Genomic DNA, 18484 nt, shown 5'->3' with positions numbered 1-18484 from the left:
GAAAACACCACAATCACCCAGTAACTAACCATCAAGGCTTACTCTCAGGAAGTGCATTCTTTCCTCTAAGATACACTTGTTAATGCAAAGTCCATTTCCTTTTGTCTGGTCATCAGTAAACAAAATATGGAGCCCACAGGTGCCTAGCATAGTGGCTGATACTCAATAAGTGTTCAATAGCTCCTTGTTCCGTAAGCAAACTAGAGAATGGAAACCTCACCCTTTTTTGGACAGGTCATAATTGTAATAGTTTGGTACTTGCTTGTTTAAATGGCCATCCTGGAACCCCTGGATGGCTCAGTAGTTGAGCGTCTGCCTTCAGCTCAGGTCATGATCCTGGGGCCCTGGGATCAAGTCTCACATCAGGCTCTCCGCATGGAGCCTGCTTCTCCCTCTGCCTATGTATCTGCCTCTCTCTGTGTCTCTCATGAATAAATAAATTTTAAAATCGTTTAAAATTAAATATATATATATATATATCACCATTTTCTGTTAATATAAGTTTTTCTTCCAATTGATCTTTAAATTCTTAAGGTTCCCATATAAGAAGAAGACAGGTACGACTTGCCCAAATCTCGAGTTCTCCCTGCTATGTGCCAAATGACTGAATGAGTAACAGGAATTATCCTCTATTTTAATTCCATTTATTTATTCATGTAATAAGTATTTTCCATGGGCAGCACTAGGCTAAAGTTACATGTTATTTAATCTTACTTAAACTTAATCTTCACTAGTACTCTCTGATGTTGGCATTATTATAATCTTAATGCTGCATATGAAGAAATTGAGGTTAAGATAGTGTAAGCAACATGCCTAACATCCTGTCACATGCTGACATCACATAGCTGTAGTGGGACAAAGAACTAAATGCATCTACATGGAACCAAAGGCCATAATTTTGATCTCTACCTCTACAAATTTTTGAAAAATGAGGAGTTTTCAGAGTAAGAAAATTACTTTACTGAAGAAGATCCCAAGGACCAGCTGGCACTTGTCTCTTGAGAAAGCATAGGGTCTTTAAGCACCAGCGACACAAACCTATGCCTTTTCAGATCTCAGGTGAATTCTATAGAGACATTCTTCATAGAAAAGACACATGCACAGATTCTAGCCTTGCAAATCCCTTTTTCCCATGTGCCACTGCACACTTTTTGCATGTAACTTTTCTAAATGGCCATGTTTGTGCCACAGTAGTTATTAAATGTCATGTCAAAACACCTATGCATATATTCAAGGAGTGATTTTTCCCACAAATACATTTTTAATCATGCAATATGCTATTAGAGAAAGAAAAAGATGGGGAGAGAGGAGAAATGCTTTCAGAATTCCTATATAGCAAGCACAATAAAAACACAGTTGGACGAGGTGAACCAATAAAAAGCAGGAGAAAAATAGTAACCAGAGATAGCGAAGCTACTTGAGCCTCGTAGAATTTCTCTACCTTAGGGGGACACATCCAAATACACAACACATAAAAACACATATTACAAGACGAAATTGAAGAACTTCGTCAATATCGCAATGTTATCAGAGCTTTCAGGAAAAAAGGGATGTGAGGAAGCAAATGTTAAGGAGAAACAGCAAGTATAGAAATGGCTCCACTGAGGGGTTGATGTGCAGTTCTTCACAATATCTAATGGGACCGGATGACTGAGGACAACAGAAGGAAATAATAGCATGGGGGATGATATGTCCTAAAACAATTTTCTTTTTTGTTGTTGTTGAGTGAAATGTCCCCCCAGCAGCCACAGAGAGGAAAAACAATAGCCTTTGGCTAATGTGACTGTGTAAACATGTAGTCTTTCAAGAAATCTTTAGTCCAGACAGAATATGGAAGTCAAGATGAAATAAGTATATGATCAAAAACTACTGGGCGCACCAACCCAAAATTACAAATAGTAGTTAAAGGATTCATGATAGGGCACCTGGGTAGCTCAGTCGGTTAATTGTCCAACTTTTGATTTGAGCTGAGGTCATGATCTCTGGGGCGTGTGAGATCGAGCTCCTAGCTGGGCTCCACACTCAGAAGGAAGTCTGCTCAAGATTCTCTTTCTCTCTCTCTCTTTCTCTCATCCTACCCTCTTCATGCTTGTGCTCGCTCATGCACTCTCTCTCTCTCTAAAAAGATTTTTTTTTAATTTTTAAAAATTTAATGACAATTTTATCCGAATTGTCCTGGATCTCAATCTAGAGTCACCGATGCACACAGAATTCAATCAAACATAGCTATTTAAGTAGCATTTTCTCTTTTTTTAAATTAATTTATTCATTTATTATAGACACAGAGAGAAAGAGAGGATGGTGCCCTGGGCCAAAGGCAGGCGCTAAACCACTGAGCCACCCAGGGATCCCTTAAGTAGCATTTTCAAGGTGCTAAAAACTCTGCTGAGAACTTTATATACATCATTTCAGAACGCTCTCACTTTTCAGATGAGGCCACTGATGCTCAGAAAGTGATGCATACCAAATCACACAAGTAGTAAAAGACAAAGCTAGGGCAGCCCCGGTGGCCCAGCGGTTTAACACCACCTTCAGCCCCTTCAGCCCGGGGTGTAATCCTGCAGACCCAGGATGAGTCCCATATCAGGCTCCCGGTGCATGGCGCCTGCTTCTCCCTCTGCCTGTGTCTCTGCCTCTCTCTCTCTGTGTGTGTGTGTGTCTGTCATGAATAAATAAATAAAATCTTTAAAAAAAAAAAAAGACAAAGCTGGGTTGGAGCTCAGGTCTCAGAAGCAAAGCCCCACCTGAACCCTTCTTCCTGAAAAGCAGGCCAATGGGCAGAGCCCTGAAACGAGATGGCATTTTAGTAGTTATATCACTTCTTACCCTAATTTCCTAGGCAACGCCAACCTAAACAGGTTTAGTGTTTAGTGTTTGGAGTCTTCAGCCCCTCTGAGTGCAAAGCTCCACACATTCTCAATCACCCTTCCCCTGTCTATTCCCCTCCTCCTGAACATAACCTACATACCAGAAATAACTGAGTTTCTGTGGAAAGCCTGGGAGGACGTAGTCTCTTCAATGCTGCATTTCAGTAGAAACTGCCCATCAGTGCGTGGTCATGTGGTTCCCAGCTGACTAGCGAGTCTCTGCAGCAAGCTCTACCCATTGAGCACACTAGAAAAGCCCCTGCCAGATGGTAAGCTTCTCACCCTCACAGAAGCTATGTGAATGCCAAAGCTGTGCATTATTATCAGTAGTAATAATCAGTGCTGCCTCCAGCATGCTTCAAGTGGTCTGAGGCTCTTTCTATTATCTCACTTGATTTTTCACCCCAAGCCAGTGACGGTAGTATTACATCTTGCAGATGAGGAAATGGAAGTTTTGTTTACCAATCAAAGCACGAATTAACATCCCAAAATGTATGCTACACGGTGCAATGTCCCACCCTCCCCAATGTCATGAGAATCAGAACTTTCTCCTTGCACCTCTCCCAGTTAAGAGAGGTTTCATGAATGCACTAGGAACCACATATTCCCTACAGACGAAGAACATAGCCAACGTGGACCTGGACACAGCCTAAGTCTCCTGAGGGGCTTCCCAGTCCCATCACCCAGAGGGTGCTTGTGATGGTCACAGAGGGATAGGATGGTATGGGACACAATTCTACTACATGCTCAAAAAGGCACAGAGAACTAGAAGTACTTCCTTGAGGCTCACAGTGACTGATCAAACTGAGAACAATCACTTTTGTAAAAGATGGGGAAGGGAAACAACATCCCTGGACTTAGCACTATAAAGTGAAGAGAGGGCATAAGAATCCCATTCCTCTGCTTCCCTGGCCTTCTGTGTCAACTAAGCCTTGGTAATCATTTATGACTTATGTTCCAGGAAATGTGTGAATTGACAAATCCATTCCTTCCCCTTTAGCAATGGGATGATATAGACATGAGATGGGGGTAGGGAAGGGAGGGTGCCTTGGCTTGGACTATGGACTCAGCCGACCTAAGGACCAATGACTCACCAGCTGGGGCTCACTAGACCAAGTTTCTATTTTCAGAAAAGATGCTTTTCAAATCCAACAGTCTTTAACTACTGATCCGCTGTCAAAGAGGGAATTATTTGCCCCTGCTCTCTTCTCCACTTGAGATTCAATGTCACCCTGGGACAAAACTACCTCATAGACCTGCCCACTTCTCTAGCTGCTGAAGAAACACCTTCCTGATGTTTCCACCAGGCAGGGATGCACAGCTCAATTTCATGGCCTGGTAACCTTGTCCCCCTGGCACCTCTCGACACCAACCTCACCCCTGGTCTTCCAGGAAGACATCAGCAGTCTCCATCTGGCCCAATTATATCCCACCTGGGGAAGGAACTCCACCCCCATCAGGAGAGGAAAGGGCTTGAGGACTGGAGTGGTGGGAGGAACATGATCAATACGGAGGAGTTTTCTGGAAAAAAAAAAAAACTGTGTGCTATCTCCGAAAGCATAATTATTTCCTGAATTATTATATCGCTGGTCCACCCCCAACCCACCCACCCCTCAATAGCTTAAAGTAGATCAGACCATATCCTAGAGCTTATTTGAAAACGCCAGCAGAGTACTGTGGATTACATTCTTCCTGTTTTAGAAAGTCTAGTGATCTAGGTCAAGGAACTGTTTTGCCAACATTCTGTTTGGTGTTATAAACTTTTCCCCAAATGTCCTTTATTCATTCAATCATTCATTCATTCATTCATTCATTCAACAACTATTTATTGAGCATCTATTACATACAAGCTCCTGTATTAATCTGAAAATTCATCAATACATAATATAAAGCTTGTGTTCACACGGAGAAGACATTCTAATAGGACGGTGACAGACACCAAATAAATAAGCCAACACATATTATGGGGTTTACTGTAGCTTAGAGATAAGATATCCTAGAGCCAGACGGACCCTGTAAACACAGAGTCATGGGGAGAGAAAAGGAAAAAAAAGAAATTTCTGGTAAGGGCTAAATAAGCCCCATCTGGCATACTTCTCAGTACCTAAGATAAATGTAATTTTGGGAAATTCTTTACATATAGAAATATAACAGCGAAGTCTTGTTTTTTTTTCCTCAGAAATCCAGGGCTGTCGGCTCCCCAGGAGGTCTCAAGGAAGAGCTGAAGCATCCAGTCCAGGGCTGGCAGGTGTTTTCCCTGCCTGGCCCAGACTGCCTGGACCGCGAATGGGTTAAGGTGGCCGCGCCAAAGCTTGGAGCGCTGCATAAACAGTGTGCGTCAGGCGTTCTATGCATGCTTCATCTTCCCTGTCTCCCCGTCCTGGGCTGTCAATCAGCTGTCACTTGCCCGCACATCAGCAGCATGTGCACATCACCAGGCTGTCAGCAAAGCAGCTGATGAGACTCGGCTCCAAACTGTCAATCATCTTTGTTTCTCTTCTCTGCTCGGGAAATATTTTGGCTCACGGAAACAAAGAAACCTGGACAACAATGGCTTATAGTCAGGCGTTTACTCCTGTGCATATATGTGTATAAGTAAGATCTTAAATGGGTACCGATCGTGCCTTACCCTGGTGTTGGGGGAGGGGGGGGACAGGGAGGAAGATCGAGACTCTGTGTATTAGTACAGGCTTTAAAACTGTCATTCTAGTTCTCTGAGCAGACCCGGATGGATTCGCAAACCAAAAACCAAAAAGACAAAACAAAACAAAAACCCACAGGAACATAAAACAATAATAACTTGAAGTTATCTGAGCTTATGCCTCAAAAGAAAATAAGAAGGCTCAGAGGATGGATGACTGCATGGTTTGGAATTATTCACCATTGATCAGGCGGGCTTTTGGGGAGAGAGTAATTGTTGGATTGCTGAGTTCATTTATCTCCTGGGACTTCTGAAACAGCAGCTTCTGCACCCGACTCTCCTCCTCTCCAGGGCATGAGGCTGCTAGGAGGCACCCCCCACACACAGGAAAGCAGGTTAACTCTTCAGGACCCCCATGAGCTGGGCGTGCCAGTGCTTACAGTAGGAGTCTTTATGTTGAATGCAAAGACACTCTAAAACAGCACACCAGCAGCCCCCCTCGCCCAAAATACTTATTAGAAATGTTCCATGCCCTTAAAAGCTCACAACAAAGAAATCTAAAGAGCTGCTCCTGGCAATGAGTTCCAATTGGGCAGCAAACTCAAGTTGTCCTGCTCTCCCCAGTTCGCCACTTGGGCGACATCACCAGGCACGTAGTAGCATAATTAATCAGCTCATCATACAATAGATCAAAATACTACTAAGTTGTCCAAAGTCCTCTAAAGTTTAAAAAAACCCTCTAGTGGCTTTTAAATACATTCAGCAACAAGCAGAGCTTTTAATCATGTTTATCATGAGCCCTATTATCTATCAATTGCCCAATGCTCTGGATTGACTTTTTCATACATACAGTGGCTGGTTCCATCATCATCTCCGTGTTTGTGACATTTAGGATGTTTTACCCTCTGACAGATCCTTTCATACGTGCAACGCTGATTTCTGAAAACACATCTCTTTCTGATCTAACCAGACATTAATTGCTTTTGTGCTGATGTTTCTCTGCCTCTTGGTCTTATAGCACAACTAGCAAATCTGATCTCTGACAAGTTGGCTGAACCTAATCAGGACAGATCAGCTGCTACCCAACGTGCCACAGGCAGTAATTTGAGGATCTTTACAGAGTTATCACTTGCCAGAAAGACAAGGAACTATAATTCTGTCAACACTAATCCAAAACTGTATGTTCAAAGCAGCGATGGCCCCCTCCACCCCGAAGAAAAGATAGCACTTGTCAAATAAATACCTGAGATAATTGATAAGAAGAAATTAGGAGGCTGTGGCTGATACAGTGACTGTGAGAATTTCTTTTTTTAAAGGAACCTTCAGAAGCAGAACATTGGGTGTTAAGTGTCAGCTGTCAAGGATAAAGGAGGGTCACAGGAAAGAGACAGATGCAAACCCCGCAATCCAGCTCCCACTTATCATTGGGTGACTTGGTTCATATTTGCCTCGCTCTCTAAACAGACAGGTGCCCAAACATTCTCAGCCTCGAAGGAAAGCTCTCACAGCCGACTCAGGCTGCCACCCGGTGACAATGCCTTGATCGAAAGCAAGAACCTCGTCAGGAGTGGAGGTGTTATTGTCAGGCTGTCAGCCCTGTGCTATTCTCCGAAGACCCCTGTGGTTTTCTTACAGGCGCAAAAAGAAGGAATATTAGAAAAATAAACTTCTTTCTTACTGTATCGCTTTGGTCCATCTTCCAAACAAAATGAAAGGGTTAATGTGGCATCGTCTTCAAAAAACTCGGTGGCAAATGCGTCCCACCAAAGGTTGTCACTATCCTGCAAAGAGACAGATAATTTATTTAACAGGCAAGTACAGAAAATACCTCAAAAGGGGAAAAGAAAAGGAAAAACAAAGACAAACCCCGTCACCACTTGCTTGTTATTTAGCATATATGTGTGTGGGTGTTCTAGAAGGCGGGTGGGCGAGCATGTGGTCACTCCTCAAACTAATTGCCTCAAATGGGGACTGAATTCCAATTCAATAAATTCGTTAATGTAAACTGAATGAAAATTAATTCTCCAGGACATATTTGGGGAGACTCTGGAACACAGTGTGACATTTTTTTAACAACAGGGTTTACATTCAATGTAAAACACATTTCAACTTCTTTTTGGTCTCTTTTTCTCTTTGCTCTTTTAAGAATTTGATTTTACAAACAGAAACTGCCATATCGCAACTAGGTTAAGGAGAGTACATTTTTAAGACGATTAATGCAATAAGGGGTGTGTGTGATTGGTAGCCCTACCCTATGCAAATATCCTATGAGAAACACGTATTGCCACATGGGTATACAAAGATAGATAATACTTGGGGTACTCGTTGCACAAACACCCATCACACACATATAGATTGTTCTGGAGGATTGTTTTAAGATTATAGGCAATCTTGTTGCCTTGCTATTAACATGCTTATTAAAAATAGAACAGTTCAGCAGAATGCAAACTATCCATGTGAACTCTGTTTGTCTTGGGTTGAGCTCCTTTTGCTCATCCAGAAAACACTTTGAAACTGACCCAATTTAAGGCAGTTAAAATCACTCTTAATCATTGAGGGGGACAGGGACTCCTACAAACAGTGAATTAGGAAGGTTACACTGAGTGCCATATTCAAAATGGGAAATCATACCTGGCCTTGTGCTCTGCATCTTGCCCCCTGCACCCCCAAATTCTTAAGGACAATCTTTTCCCAGAGAACTGCTGGTCAGTGTCAGACTTTGGGAGGAGATGTTCTGCAGCTGCCTGTCAGATGAGGGAAGGGCAGCTCCCCACTCAGGGGCCCCCACGGCCCTGGCCCTGGCCGAAATACTGCAAGCCTCTCTTCTTCCCGTTAAGCTGCTCTGCTTATGACAACATTAAGTTGTTGTCACTGGCAGGCGTCAGGAATGAGCCTTCAGTCCTGGCAAGAATAATTAAAAGACCACTGAAGATTGATGCTGTCTGTTCTCATTTCAGAAGAGCAACAGCTCAAGCAAATGAATTTTTTGGTCTTTTTTTTTTTTCCTGGCTTCCTCCCAATCACCACACCGAAAGCCAACACTTTTCTTGGTAAAACACAGTAAATATAAAAGCACCCAGGGGCGATTCATGGCTCCACATACAAACTACCTCCCCTTTTTTTTCCTCAAAAACAAATATTTATTGAGCACTTATTACGTGCAGGCCCTCAGAGCACACAGCTGGTTGAGAGGCTGGTCCCTACCCTCAAAGGGCTCAAACCCACTAGCAGGAGACAGCCAAGTGAGCAACCAACAGGCAGCCTCCCTCCAGACCGGAGACCACAGCATGAAGCCTGGGTGTCATGGAAGCTGTCAGAGTTTCTAGAAAAATCAGTGGGCTTGGAAGTGGAAGAAGCAGCTGTGGAAAGAAACCCCAACTGAGAGCCTGGGTATCCTGGTTTATTTTATTTCAAATTGCTACACAGATGGAAAAAGAATAATAGTTAACATTTATTGAGTGCTTACCACATGCCAAGCATTATTCTAAGTACTTGATGTGTATTTTTCCCTCTCACTCCTTACTACTTCCCTGTTTCTTGTTTGGTGCTGTTTTGGGGTGGTTTTGCTGTTTGTTTGGTTTGTTGGTTTTTTGTCCTTTCTCTCCTGTATAACTTTCTTTCTGAGGAGGGGCTCTGTTTTACTCGTCTCCCAGGCTCCTAATGGTGTCGAGCCCATAGTATTACTCAACAGAAGTTGTTCAGTGAATGAATGAAGCCACTCACATTATGTATTATCCCTACTTTACAACTGCAGAAACCAAAGCACAGGTGGTAAAGGTAATTTGCCACAAATGTAAAGTACACTCAGCCAATAAATAGTGGAGCTGGGATTTCAACTCAGACCCTCTGACTTCAGACCCCAGCTTCTACCTGACTCATTTCACTGGCAGTCTTTGCAAAGGCAGAGGTTAAGAGTTGGAAAGAAAGGGGGACGCCTGGGTGGCTCAGTGGTTGAGCGTCTGCCTTCGGCTAGGGTCGGGATTCCACAGTCCCCGGATCAAGTCCCACATCAGGCTCCCTGCGTGGAGCCTGCTTCTCCCTCTGTCTCTATCTCTGTCTCTGCCTCTCTCTCTCTGTGTGTGTGTGTGTGTGTGTGTCTTTCATGAATAAATAAAATCTTTAAAAAAAAAGACTTGGAAAGAAAGGAGAGTGGAAAGGGAGTATTTTGTCTCAGATTGGTTTCTTTTTCCAGCTCCTTGCTTCATGGTGCTGCCATGCTGCCAGGACTCACACCCAGGAGAATGCCACAGCATCCCATCTAGCACCATGCAGTACCATCAGTGATACGACATCAGTGGCAGAACTCACTCCCATGGGCAATCTTCAGACTCAGGCTTCATCCCAACACTGTCTCTTCCCAGCTATGTGAGCATGGACAATTTATTTTACCTCCTTGAGCCTGTATCCTGACTTGCAAGTTGAGGAAAATAATAAGAACACAACAGTAGTAATTTTCTTGCAGAGTACATGTGACAATAACAACAACAATAATAATTATCTCTCAGGATTGACGTGAGGATTAAATAAATGAGTGGGCCTTAAGTGCCCAACAGAATGCCCAGGACACAGTGAAGATCAATAAAATGCTCCTTTCCTGCCTCTACTTGCCATCTTTAACATCATTTGTAAGTGATGAAACATTGCATGCTGTAAAGAACCACATCAAAACTGCACTTTGTAAAGCAGCCTGTTGATGAATCAAGCGTGTTTCTTCTCATCTCACTACTCATAATGCATTTACCTGGCAAAGGCACCTGCCTGCAACAGAATTAAAACTCAGAACAGAGATGTATCAACTCTCTTTTACCCTGGTGACTACTCATAGGCCCCGTGACTAGATCAGATCCTGCACCTGCGTTTACCTGGAACCTAACTCTGGGTTTCTGGCATTCCCACTAGGAAATGGAGCAGTGAAAAGGAAAAGCCCAGGGAGAACCCAGGCTGAGGGAGGACTCGGGTTGAAGTGAGGTGTAACAATTGCCTAGGAGCAGTGGCACGGGGTCCATTCCACCTAGACATGCAAGTGTTGGCGGGTGCTAAGAAAGACATAACAATCCAGGAAGGGGACATGCTCTTCAATTCAACCAACTGCAATGTAACAAGATGAGTCAGTGTCTCAGGAAGTGTTAGGACAGGTGCGGTAAGAGAAGGTTACATCGGGTAACTATACACACACACAAAAGTCAATTGGCTTTGGTTAGAAGAACATTTCAAAAATGCAAATGAAACATGTAAATTATGCCAGATACAGAATAGTTACAAAATATATATGGGGGGGGGGGCTGATTGAATGAATGAATGAATGAATGAAATCCTTTAGTGTATACCATCACAGACCCAACTCGAGAAACTCACTCTACAAAGTTTTCAAGAGATCTTGATTGTTGGGGCACCTGGGTTGCTCAGTGGTTAGCGTCTGCCTTTGGCTCAGATCATGATCCTGGGGTCCTAGAATCAAGTCCCACATCAGGCTCCCTAGAGGAAGCCTGCTTCTCCCTCTGCCTATGTCTCTGCCTCTTTCTATGTCTCTCATGAATAAGTAAATAAAAATCTCAAGAAAAAAAAAAAAAAGATCTTGATTGTTGAGACCCTTTGTCTCTTGACAGATATTTCCAGAATGGCATATAAAATTTTTGATAAATTTTTAAATTATAATTGACAACTGCCCCCAACACACAAATAGAAACTTTTCAATTTAGTCCTTATTTATAAGAGGACAGGTGTTTACGTAAGAAAGGAAATAAAAGGAGTAAAGCTTTGACAAAAAATTGCTAAATGTCAAGTATAGACCAATCTTGTGTTGACTGTGTGTGAGGGAAGCAGATTATGGAAGGAATGTTGTGGAGGCTGAGGGGGAGCTGGGGTAATAGTAGTACCATAGCCCAGTATGTTCTAAGGGCTTTACATGAGTTGTACCCTCTTATATTCACAGCTATTCAAATTGCTACCAAGGGGCCGGGCAGGCAGCCTCATAGAGAATTAATATCTCTAACCTCTATGTCACATTGACTTCAACATGCAAGCCCTGCCTCTTAATAGCTGGAAGACCTTAGTCACATCACCTGACTTCTTTGCATCTATTTGCTCATGTGTAAAATGGGAATAATAATTTCAGTGCCCATTGAGGCTAAAAAGTAACCACTTAGCACATAATAAATATGTTCAATAAATAGCAGCTATTATTATTCATTATTGTTTCTTTTGACCCTAAAATAGAGAATCCAAACTTCAGAAACATTCAACTACTCAGTAAAGATCACACAGCTAGAAAGTGGTCAATCTAAAGTTCACTTACAAGTCTGCCTGACTCCAGTCCGGTTTTTAAAATTGATTTTATCTTTTAGAGCAGTTCTAGGTTCATAGCAAAATTATGAGAAAGGACACAGATTTCTGTTCTATCCCCTGCCCCCACACACGCACAGCCTCCCACATTATCAATATCCTCCACTGGAGCAATATCTTTGTTTTGATTGATGAACCCACAAGTCCATGATTTTCTTCAAATAATTCTCCTTAAAAAGTGATTTTTCAACTTAGGTTGAAGATGAAGGTGGTTCACATGTGTAGAAGAAGTGGCCAGCATTGCCTAGAGGAAATTCTGCTAGAGCAGATCTCTGACTTGGATGTTTTCAGATTTTTGTCCCCTTTCCCTCAAATTCATATGCTTGCCCTGGAAATCAGCTTCTTCTTTATATACCCCTTCCTTCTATTCTGCTGCCTCCTATAGTTTCTGGGATCAGTTAGACAATTGGTGGAAGACATTTGCATAATAACAAGGCGAGGTGTCCAGGCTAGCTGAAATGCAGCTACAAAGGTTTCTATGGAACCAAGTAAGAAACCTCTGGCAGAAATCGGACAGTCTTGAGTGGTAGAAGCTCAGTTCTTAGCTCACAGCCGCTTCATGAGCTGTGGGCAATGATAACAAATCAGTCTCTCTGTCATTCAACTTCAGTCATCTAGAATGATATGAGCCTTGCAAAGGCCACAGGTGTTCTGCTTGGCCACATGTGAAGAAGAGCAAAGGACTGAGGGAATATAAGGAAAAATGACTGGTTAACATTCTGCAGTTGTATCTACAGGCTGTACTCTCACCTCTTGACTGTAAACATAGTGCCTCCATCTTTGGAGAAATGGAAGAACCACAAAATTCCCAGTTTTCCTTGCAAAGTGGACAACGTGGCCAAGCTCAGCAAGTTGACCAGTCGGAGGCTGCATGAGTAAAGTTTCCAAAGTGTTTTGAAGCAAGGATTACAAAGAGAAGCTCACCAAATCTGAAGTTTGAAGGGGATGAGGTGCATCTTAATCCCCTCAAATCAAACTTGGAGATTAGCCTAGAGGTGCCTTGAGACTGACAAGTAGGCCAAATTCAACGTTTTGGTACTTCCAAGTAAAGGTTATGGTAAATTACCTCAAAAACAAACCAAGGGCCCAACCAATCATATTGCTAGATGTATGGGATGGGTGTGCACATCAGTTACTAGTAGTTATAATAGATATGACATTTGCTATGTACATGGTAAAAGATATTGAGGGAAAAGCCATTCTTATCACACTAAAAAGGCACCAGACACAGCCAATTTTCCTGTGTGTAGCCAAAGGACCTCACACAACTTATCTTTATGAACCAAGGGTTCCTGGTTAACCATTGCCTGCCTCCCTATCTTTGCATATGTTGCTCTTTTGGCCTGCGATGCACAGCATAGGCCAAGCCCCAGTCTTTGCACTCCTTTTTCACTGTCTCCTATGCTGAGAAACCTTGAAAACTCTATCCCCATTAGCACATGAATCAAAGTATAATTGAATCACTGTCTTTTTCTTAATTTTTTTTTTAAAGGAGCTCTTCTTTATTTATTTATGATAGTCACAGAGAGAGAGAGAGAGGCAGAGACACAGGCAGAGGGAGAAGCAGGCTCCATGCACCGGGAGCCCGACGTGGGATTCGATCCTGGGTCTCCAGGATCGCGCCCTGAGCCAAAGGCAGGCGCTAAGCCGCTGCGCCACCCAGGGATCCCGAATCACTGTCTTATAATCCTGTAGTAAACTGGGAAATACTTAAGGAAGGAAGGGATGAGACATTAGGCACGGCTCCATCCTCAATAGAGCTCCCACCTATAGATGACCCAATAAGGAACAGGAAAATGGAATGAGCAAATGGAAAGGCCATACCCACACAAACTCTCCAGCTAGTACCCTGGGAGTCTTGAGAGTCTAAACTCAGTGGCCAGGGAACCAGGATGGCGTTCAAGCTAAGTTGTCTCTTTCACTCTGTGCGAGCAGATGCACCACCCGTGCATGTGAGAAGTTCACATGGAGACAGAAATTTTCAAAATGATCTCATACCCACGTCGCCACTCTATTGCGCCACCTTTGGGGTATTTTTCTTGTGCTTTTCAGCAAAATGTTGGTTAAATGAATACACTTTACTGACTGTAACTTAAGTAAGTGAGGTTTTACTTTATTAATTTTTTAAAATAGAGAATAGAAGATAATGTGAAGACCCATGGGCCCGTTATCCAGAATTAACAATTATTAAAATGATATCTTATTTTCCTTTTTAAAAGGAATTAAAAATTATAAATAAAAATAAATGTCCTGGGTCCCCATATCCTGCTCTGTTTTCTTCTCCCCTCCCCCAGGCTCCCATAAGCAACTGTCTTGTGGAATTCATATGGCTCTCCCTACCCCATCTTTTATATTTATACACATGCATGACTCCATTCATATACAGTCTTATTTTATGTTTTTAATATTTTATTTAAATGATATTGTACATTATGTTTCTTTCCTTAAACTTGCCCTTTTTTTTTTTCATTCAACATTGCTTTTTGGAGACATATCTATTTTATATATTAGGGCCTCTTCTTCCCTGTAGAAGCTACATGGCAGTGCACTGAATGAATGTAATGTATTTTATTTAAGCATTTTGCTACTAATGATCTTTAGATAGTTTCTAATTTTTTGCTATTACAATGATGAGATAAGTATCTTTATAGTGTCCCTTTGTGCACATGTGTAAGAAGTTCTTTGGGGCATTTATCTAATTTGCCCGTACCTAGGTATAGGGTATGTACTTGTCTATATTTTAACTCTTATATAAGGAGGTCTCTGTGCTTCCAAATTGAATACTTCTGGTTGGACTGATGCATGGGTAAAAATGAAACAAGGTGCATTTCTAAGCAATGTCTTTTTCCAAGCAGTATCCAATAAAAGGATCGACCTAATTACAAAACAAAGTCCAGCCTGCCAGGAGAAGGATGAGCATCTAAGAGTCCAAAGAAGACACAATAATGGAATAATAACAAACTATTAAATTAAAAAATGAAATTAAACAGTTTTCCTATTATTCTCTTAAAGCAGAGGGTATCTCCGGGGCTTCATTCACCAAAAGGAGGATTATTTCTTGATGCTGACACAAGAACGAAAGCCTAGGCTCTTCATGGTCCTTCAAAATAACTCATGAAACAGAATCAGCGTGGGAGGAGGTGGTGATCCCACTCTGTACACCCTGCCAGCCACAAGGCTCCTGATCAAGGCCATGCGTTTTCCAAACAAACAGATCCTTCCAATCCTTGCTATTGTTTGGTATCTGAACAGCACATATTTAGTGTTTAGTGAATATTAATAAGAAAGTGGATTCTTTTCCCAAAGCTGGAAAGTAACAATAGCAGAGAGCAGCCTCCAGGTAAATAAAGATGAAATTAACTCAACCTAAACACAGGCAGGGGGTGTGATGTCGACAATTCTCGTATATTTTAATTAGGCAAAAATGCCACAGAAGCTTCTCCACTCCAAATAAACTCCTGTATGCATTTCTGTGATTAAAATCCTTGGTCCTTTCGTCCATCTCACAGGTGAGTCCGAGTATCCCTGGCAGCCAAATCATATATCAGGATGAGAGATACACTCAGGTCAAAGAGCAGAAAAGAGGCTTAATTACATTTAAAAATCCACAAAAGCATTTTCTTTCCATCCCAGATTCTCTCCTCTTCCCATCTCTGTCCCTCTCCACCAAAAACAGGATCCTGGTGCTAGGGCTGCCCCCCGGCATCTGTAACTTAAGTACTGACAGGTTATGTGGGATTTTTGCCAGAGTAATTATTTTTCAATTCAACAATAATGAGAAATTACCATGGCAACCACTTGTCACGTGGCACACATACACCCCCTCTAAAGAATGAAACCATACATAAAGCATCTATTTCTTGAAAAAATGTGTTTTTTATGAAAATAAACTTAAACAGGTCAAAGTGGAGAGAGTGTGTGAAGGGGTCTGGAAACAGGAAGATGAGAAGAGCACTGCCTTTCTTTAGTATCTTGTGGTTCTAGAAAATAACATCTTACAACCCTGCCTCCTTGTACTCACACATGGACAGCACTCTATTAATTTGTATCTTACCAGTTGGGTCACTCCCATTTTGCACATGTCAGCTAACCTCCCTCAGAAGACGCTGAAGAAAAAATGAACGTGCTCAAGGACATGGGAAGAAGCACATTGGATCAGACTTGCTTTCCCAAAATTTCTTTGCCAATCACACTCCTATATTGAGACAGGAGACAATAAAAACCCCCAGCCTCATGCCTTTCCCTTCGTGGAAGCCCCCTTGTACTAAGGGAGTGCGGGTCACTTATTTTCTCTAACTACAAAAGCCTTTTCACTTCCTTAATCCCCAGTCACTTTTTCTTCCAACCAGAAAGCCTCGTATCAAACCGGGTTTATTCCAAATTAGCCACATTTAATAATCGTAGTCAACCATCACAGAGCACTTATTATGTGCCAGCCATCATTCCTAACGCTTTGAATAATACAAACTCGTGAAATTTCACAGAGATCCTATAGGATAAGTCCTTCTAAGAACCCCATTTCATAAATGTGAAGATCAAGGGACAGAGAAGTTCAGTATTTGCTTAAGATCACGTAGCAATCAAGCCGCAGGGAGTTCAAACACAAGGACCCTGGCTCTTGAGTTTGAGCTCTTATAACCACTCTATCATGATGTTCTTTCATCCAGAACAGTAATCTTCCAGATATCTATGGTCTTCTTACTTGTTTCAACATCCAATAGCCCTAAGTGCACCAAATGTTTGGGGTTCCCCCTCTTGAACATATAGCCCAAAGCACATCTGTGAAATTCTACATCAAGACACAGGAATAAAAGTAATATGGTAGCCTCAGTTGCTCTGACCAACCAGTAGTTGCAAGAGCATTTGATGGACACAGGCAGAGCATTCTAAATCCCCTCTTTTCATTTATCATGGGATTTTTTTTTTTTAATGCTCATGTCCCAGGGATTGCATTTTTCTTCTCTCCTTGTCATCTATGATTTTGCTCATTCTCGCTTAAATTGCATCTTATTTAACAATAAACATTAGCTATCATTTTAACAGAAATTTTAAACTGCATGGTATCAACTAGTAAATTATGTGTCTTGATAGAACATCTCAGGGTTCAACTCACAATTCAAGGCTTCCCTTCAGAAAGTGCTCAATATATTTCACTCTTTAGTGTTCGTCAACGCTGCCTTGGGAAAGAAGTGCATTAAAACAGGCAGAAAGACAAGTCTTGGCATCTGGCAGGTACGGTTCTTGAGCAAAAGATACATCAGTGCCTTTTCCCCCATACACCAGGAAAATTCATGTATTTCAATCTTCATTCTTGACCTAATAAACCATTAATTAATTGTGAGCATTCTGGAGAGAAATGTTATTTATGATAATCTAAAAATAATGACTAAGATGTATACATGTTTTATGCATCCAAAGCTGAGCTTTTTGCCACTGGACTTTTCATAACTATGATAAAAGAATAATTTTTTTTTATTCCTGTAAGCTTTATGAGGGTAGGCTCTATATCCATACATTTGGCATATACAGCACAAAAATAGCTAGCCAAAACGCAACAGCTAAGTATTTGTTTTTTTTATTATTATAATCATATAATTAACAAAATAAATATTTATTTAATGAAAACCAAGCATATTTTTGAAATTCTGAAGAAAAACAATAGTTGTATTTTCATTATGGTTGAACACTTCCACTCTCTTCTCTGTTCACATGCCTGGTACATAGCAGTATTACGTATTTACTATATGAATCAATGAAAATGCTAAGAGTTCTGCAATGACTTATTTCCTAGACTTTACAGTATCCCGATCAAACTGGTACAATTTATGTGAGGAAACTGATGCCTCAGGTGGTCACAGACCAAGTAAGAGGCAACCCTGGAATTTGATTCCTAATCATTTTGATCCCTGAACATTCAGTTCTATACACAGAGCTTCAGTGCCAATTCTGATCTGTATCATTCTGATAGTTCTCCTCTGGTGAAGGAGAACTAATGTTTTCTTCATAATTAAACTTCCTGTTTTCCACTCCAACATGGAGACATAGACTCTAACATATCAAAAATAATATATTAGGGACCCCATGCAAAATCCCTTTTGAAAATGACACAGCAAGGCATTATTCTAGAAGGAGGGGTCTTGGGGTGCCTGGGTGGCTCAGTCAGTTCAGCGTCTGCCTTTGGCTCAGGTTATGATCTAAGGGTCCTGGGATGGAGCCCCACCTTGGGTTCCCTGCTCAGTAAGAAGCCTATTTCACCCTCTCCCTCTGCCTCTGCCCCTCCTCCTGCTCATGCATAAAATCTTTAAATTAAAAAAAAAAAAGAAAAGCAGAGGTCTCGTTGGTAGCCCTTCTGCAGCGGTAAGCACTGTAGCTCATATTACATCACAGCACCTGGGTGCCACGGGTCCTGAGATGCAACATGATGTGATAAGGCACCAAGTCGTATATCTTGAGAAAAGCTCATCATAAAATCAGGTACAAATTTTCTGCTCCAACATAAACACAGCAGGCAGGAAAACATTTCTGGAAACACTCGCAAGATGCAAAAGCTTGTTTTTGTGACCCACCCAATCGCACCAGAATCAAATGAAGGAACATTTCCTGGAGTCATCACTAAAAATTGGAAGAGACTGGG

General features: G+C 41.8%; 1 protein-coding gene across 16 annotated transcripts in view; it reads right to left on the bottom strand.

Annotated features, from left to right (window-relative positions):
* LDB2 (LIM domain binding 2) overlaps positions 1–18484 on the bottom strand; it is a 372791-nt gene that overhangs the window by 228189 nt on the left and 126118 nt on the right. For all 16 annotated transcript variants that reach the window (XM_025998616.2, XM_025998623.2, XM_025998642.2 and 13 more), the window contains exon 2: positions 7187–7289. In XM_025998616.2, coding sequence (XP_025854401.1) covers positions 7187–7289 — 103 coding nt within the window. The remainder of the gene's footprint in view (positions 1–7186; positions 7290–18484) is intronic.

Source organism: Vulpes vulpes, chromosome 14 (genome assembly GCF_048418805.1).
Source record: "Vulpes vulpes isolate BD-2025 chromosome 14, VulVul3, whole genome shotgun sequence".
NCBI classification, from domain to species: domain Eukaryota; kingdom Metazoa; phylum Chordata; class Mammalia; order Carnivora; family Canidae; genus Vulpes; species Vulpes vulpes.
Note: the sequence above shows the minus strand (reverse complement) of the source record. Positions and strands in the feature narration are given on the sequence as shown.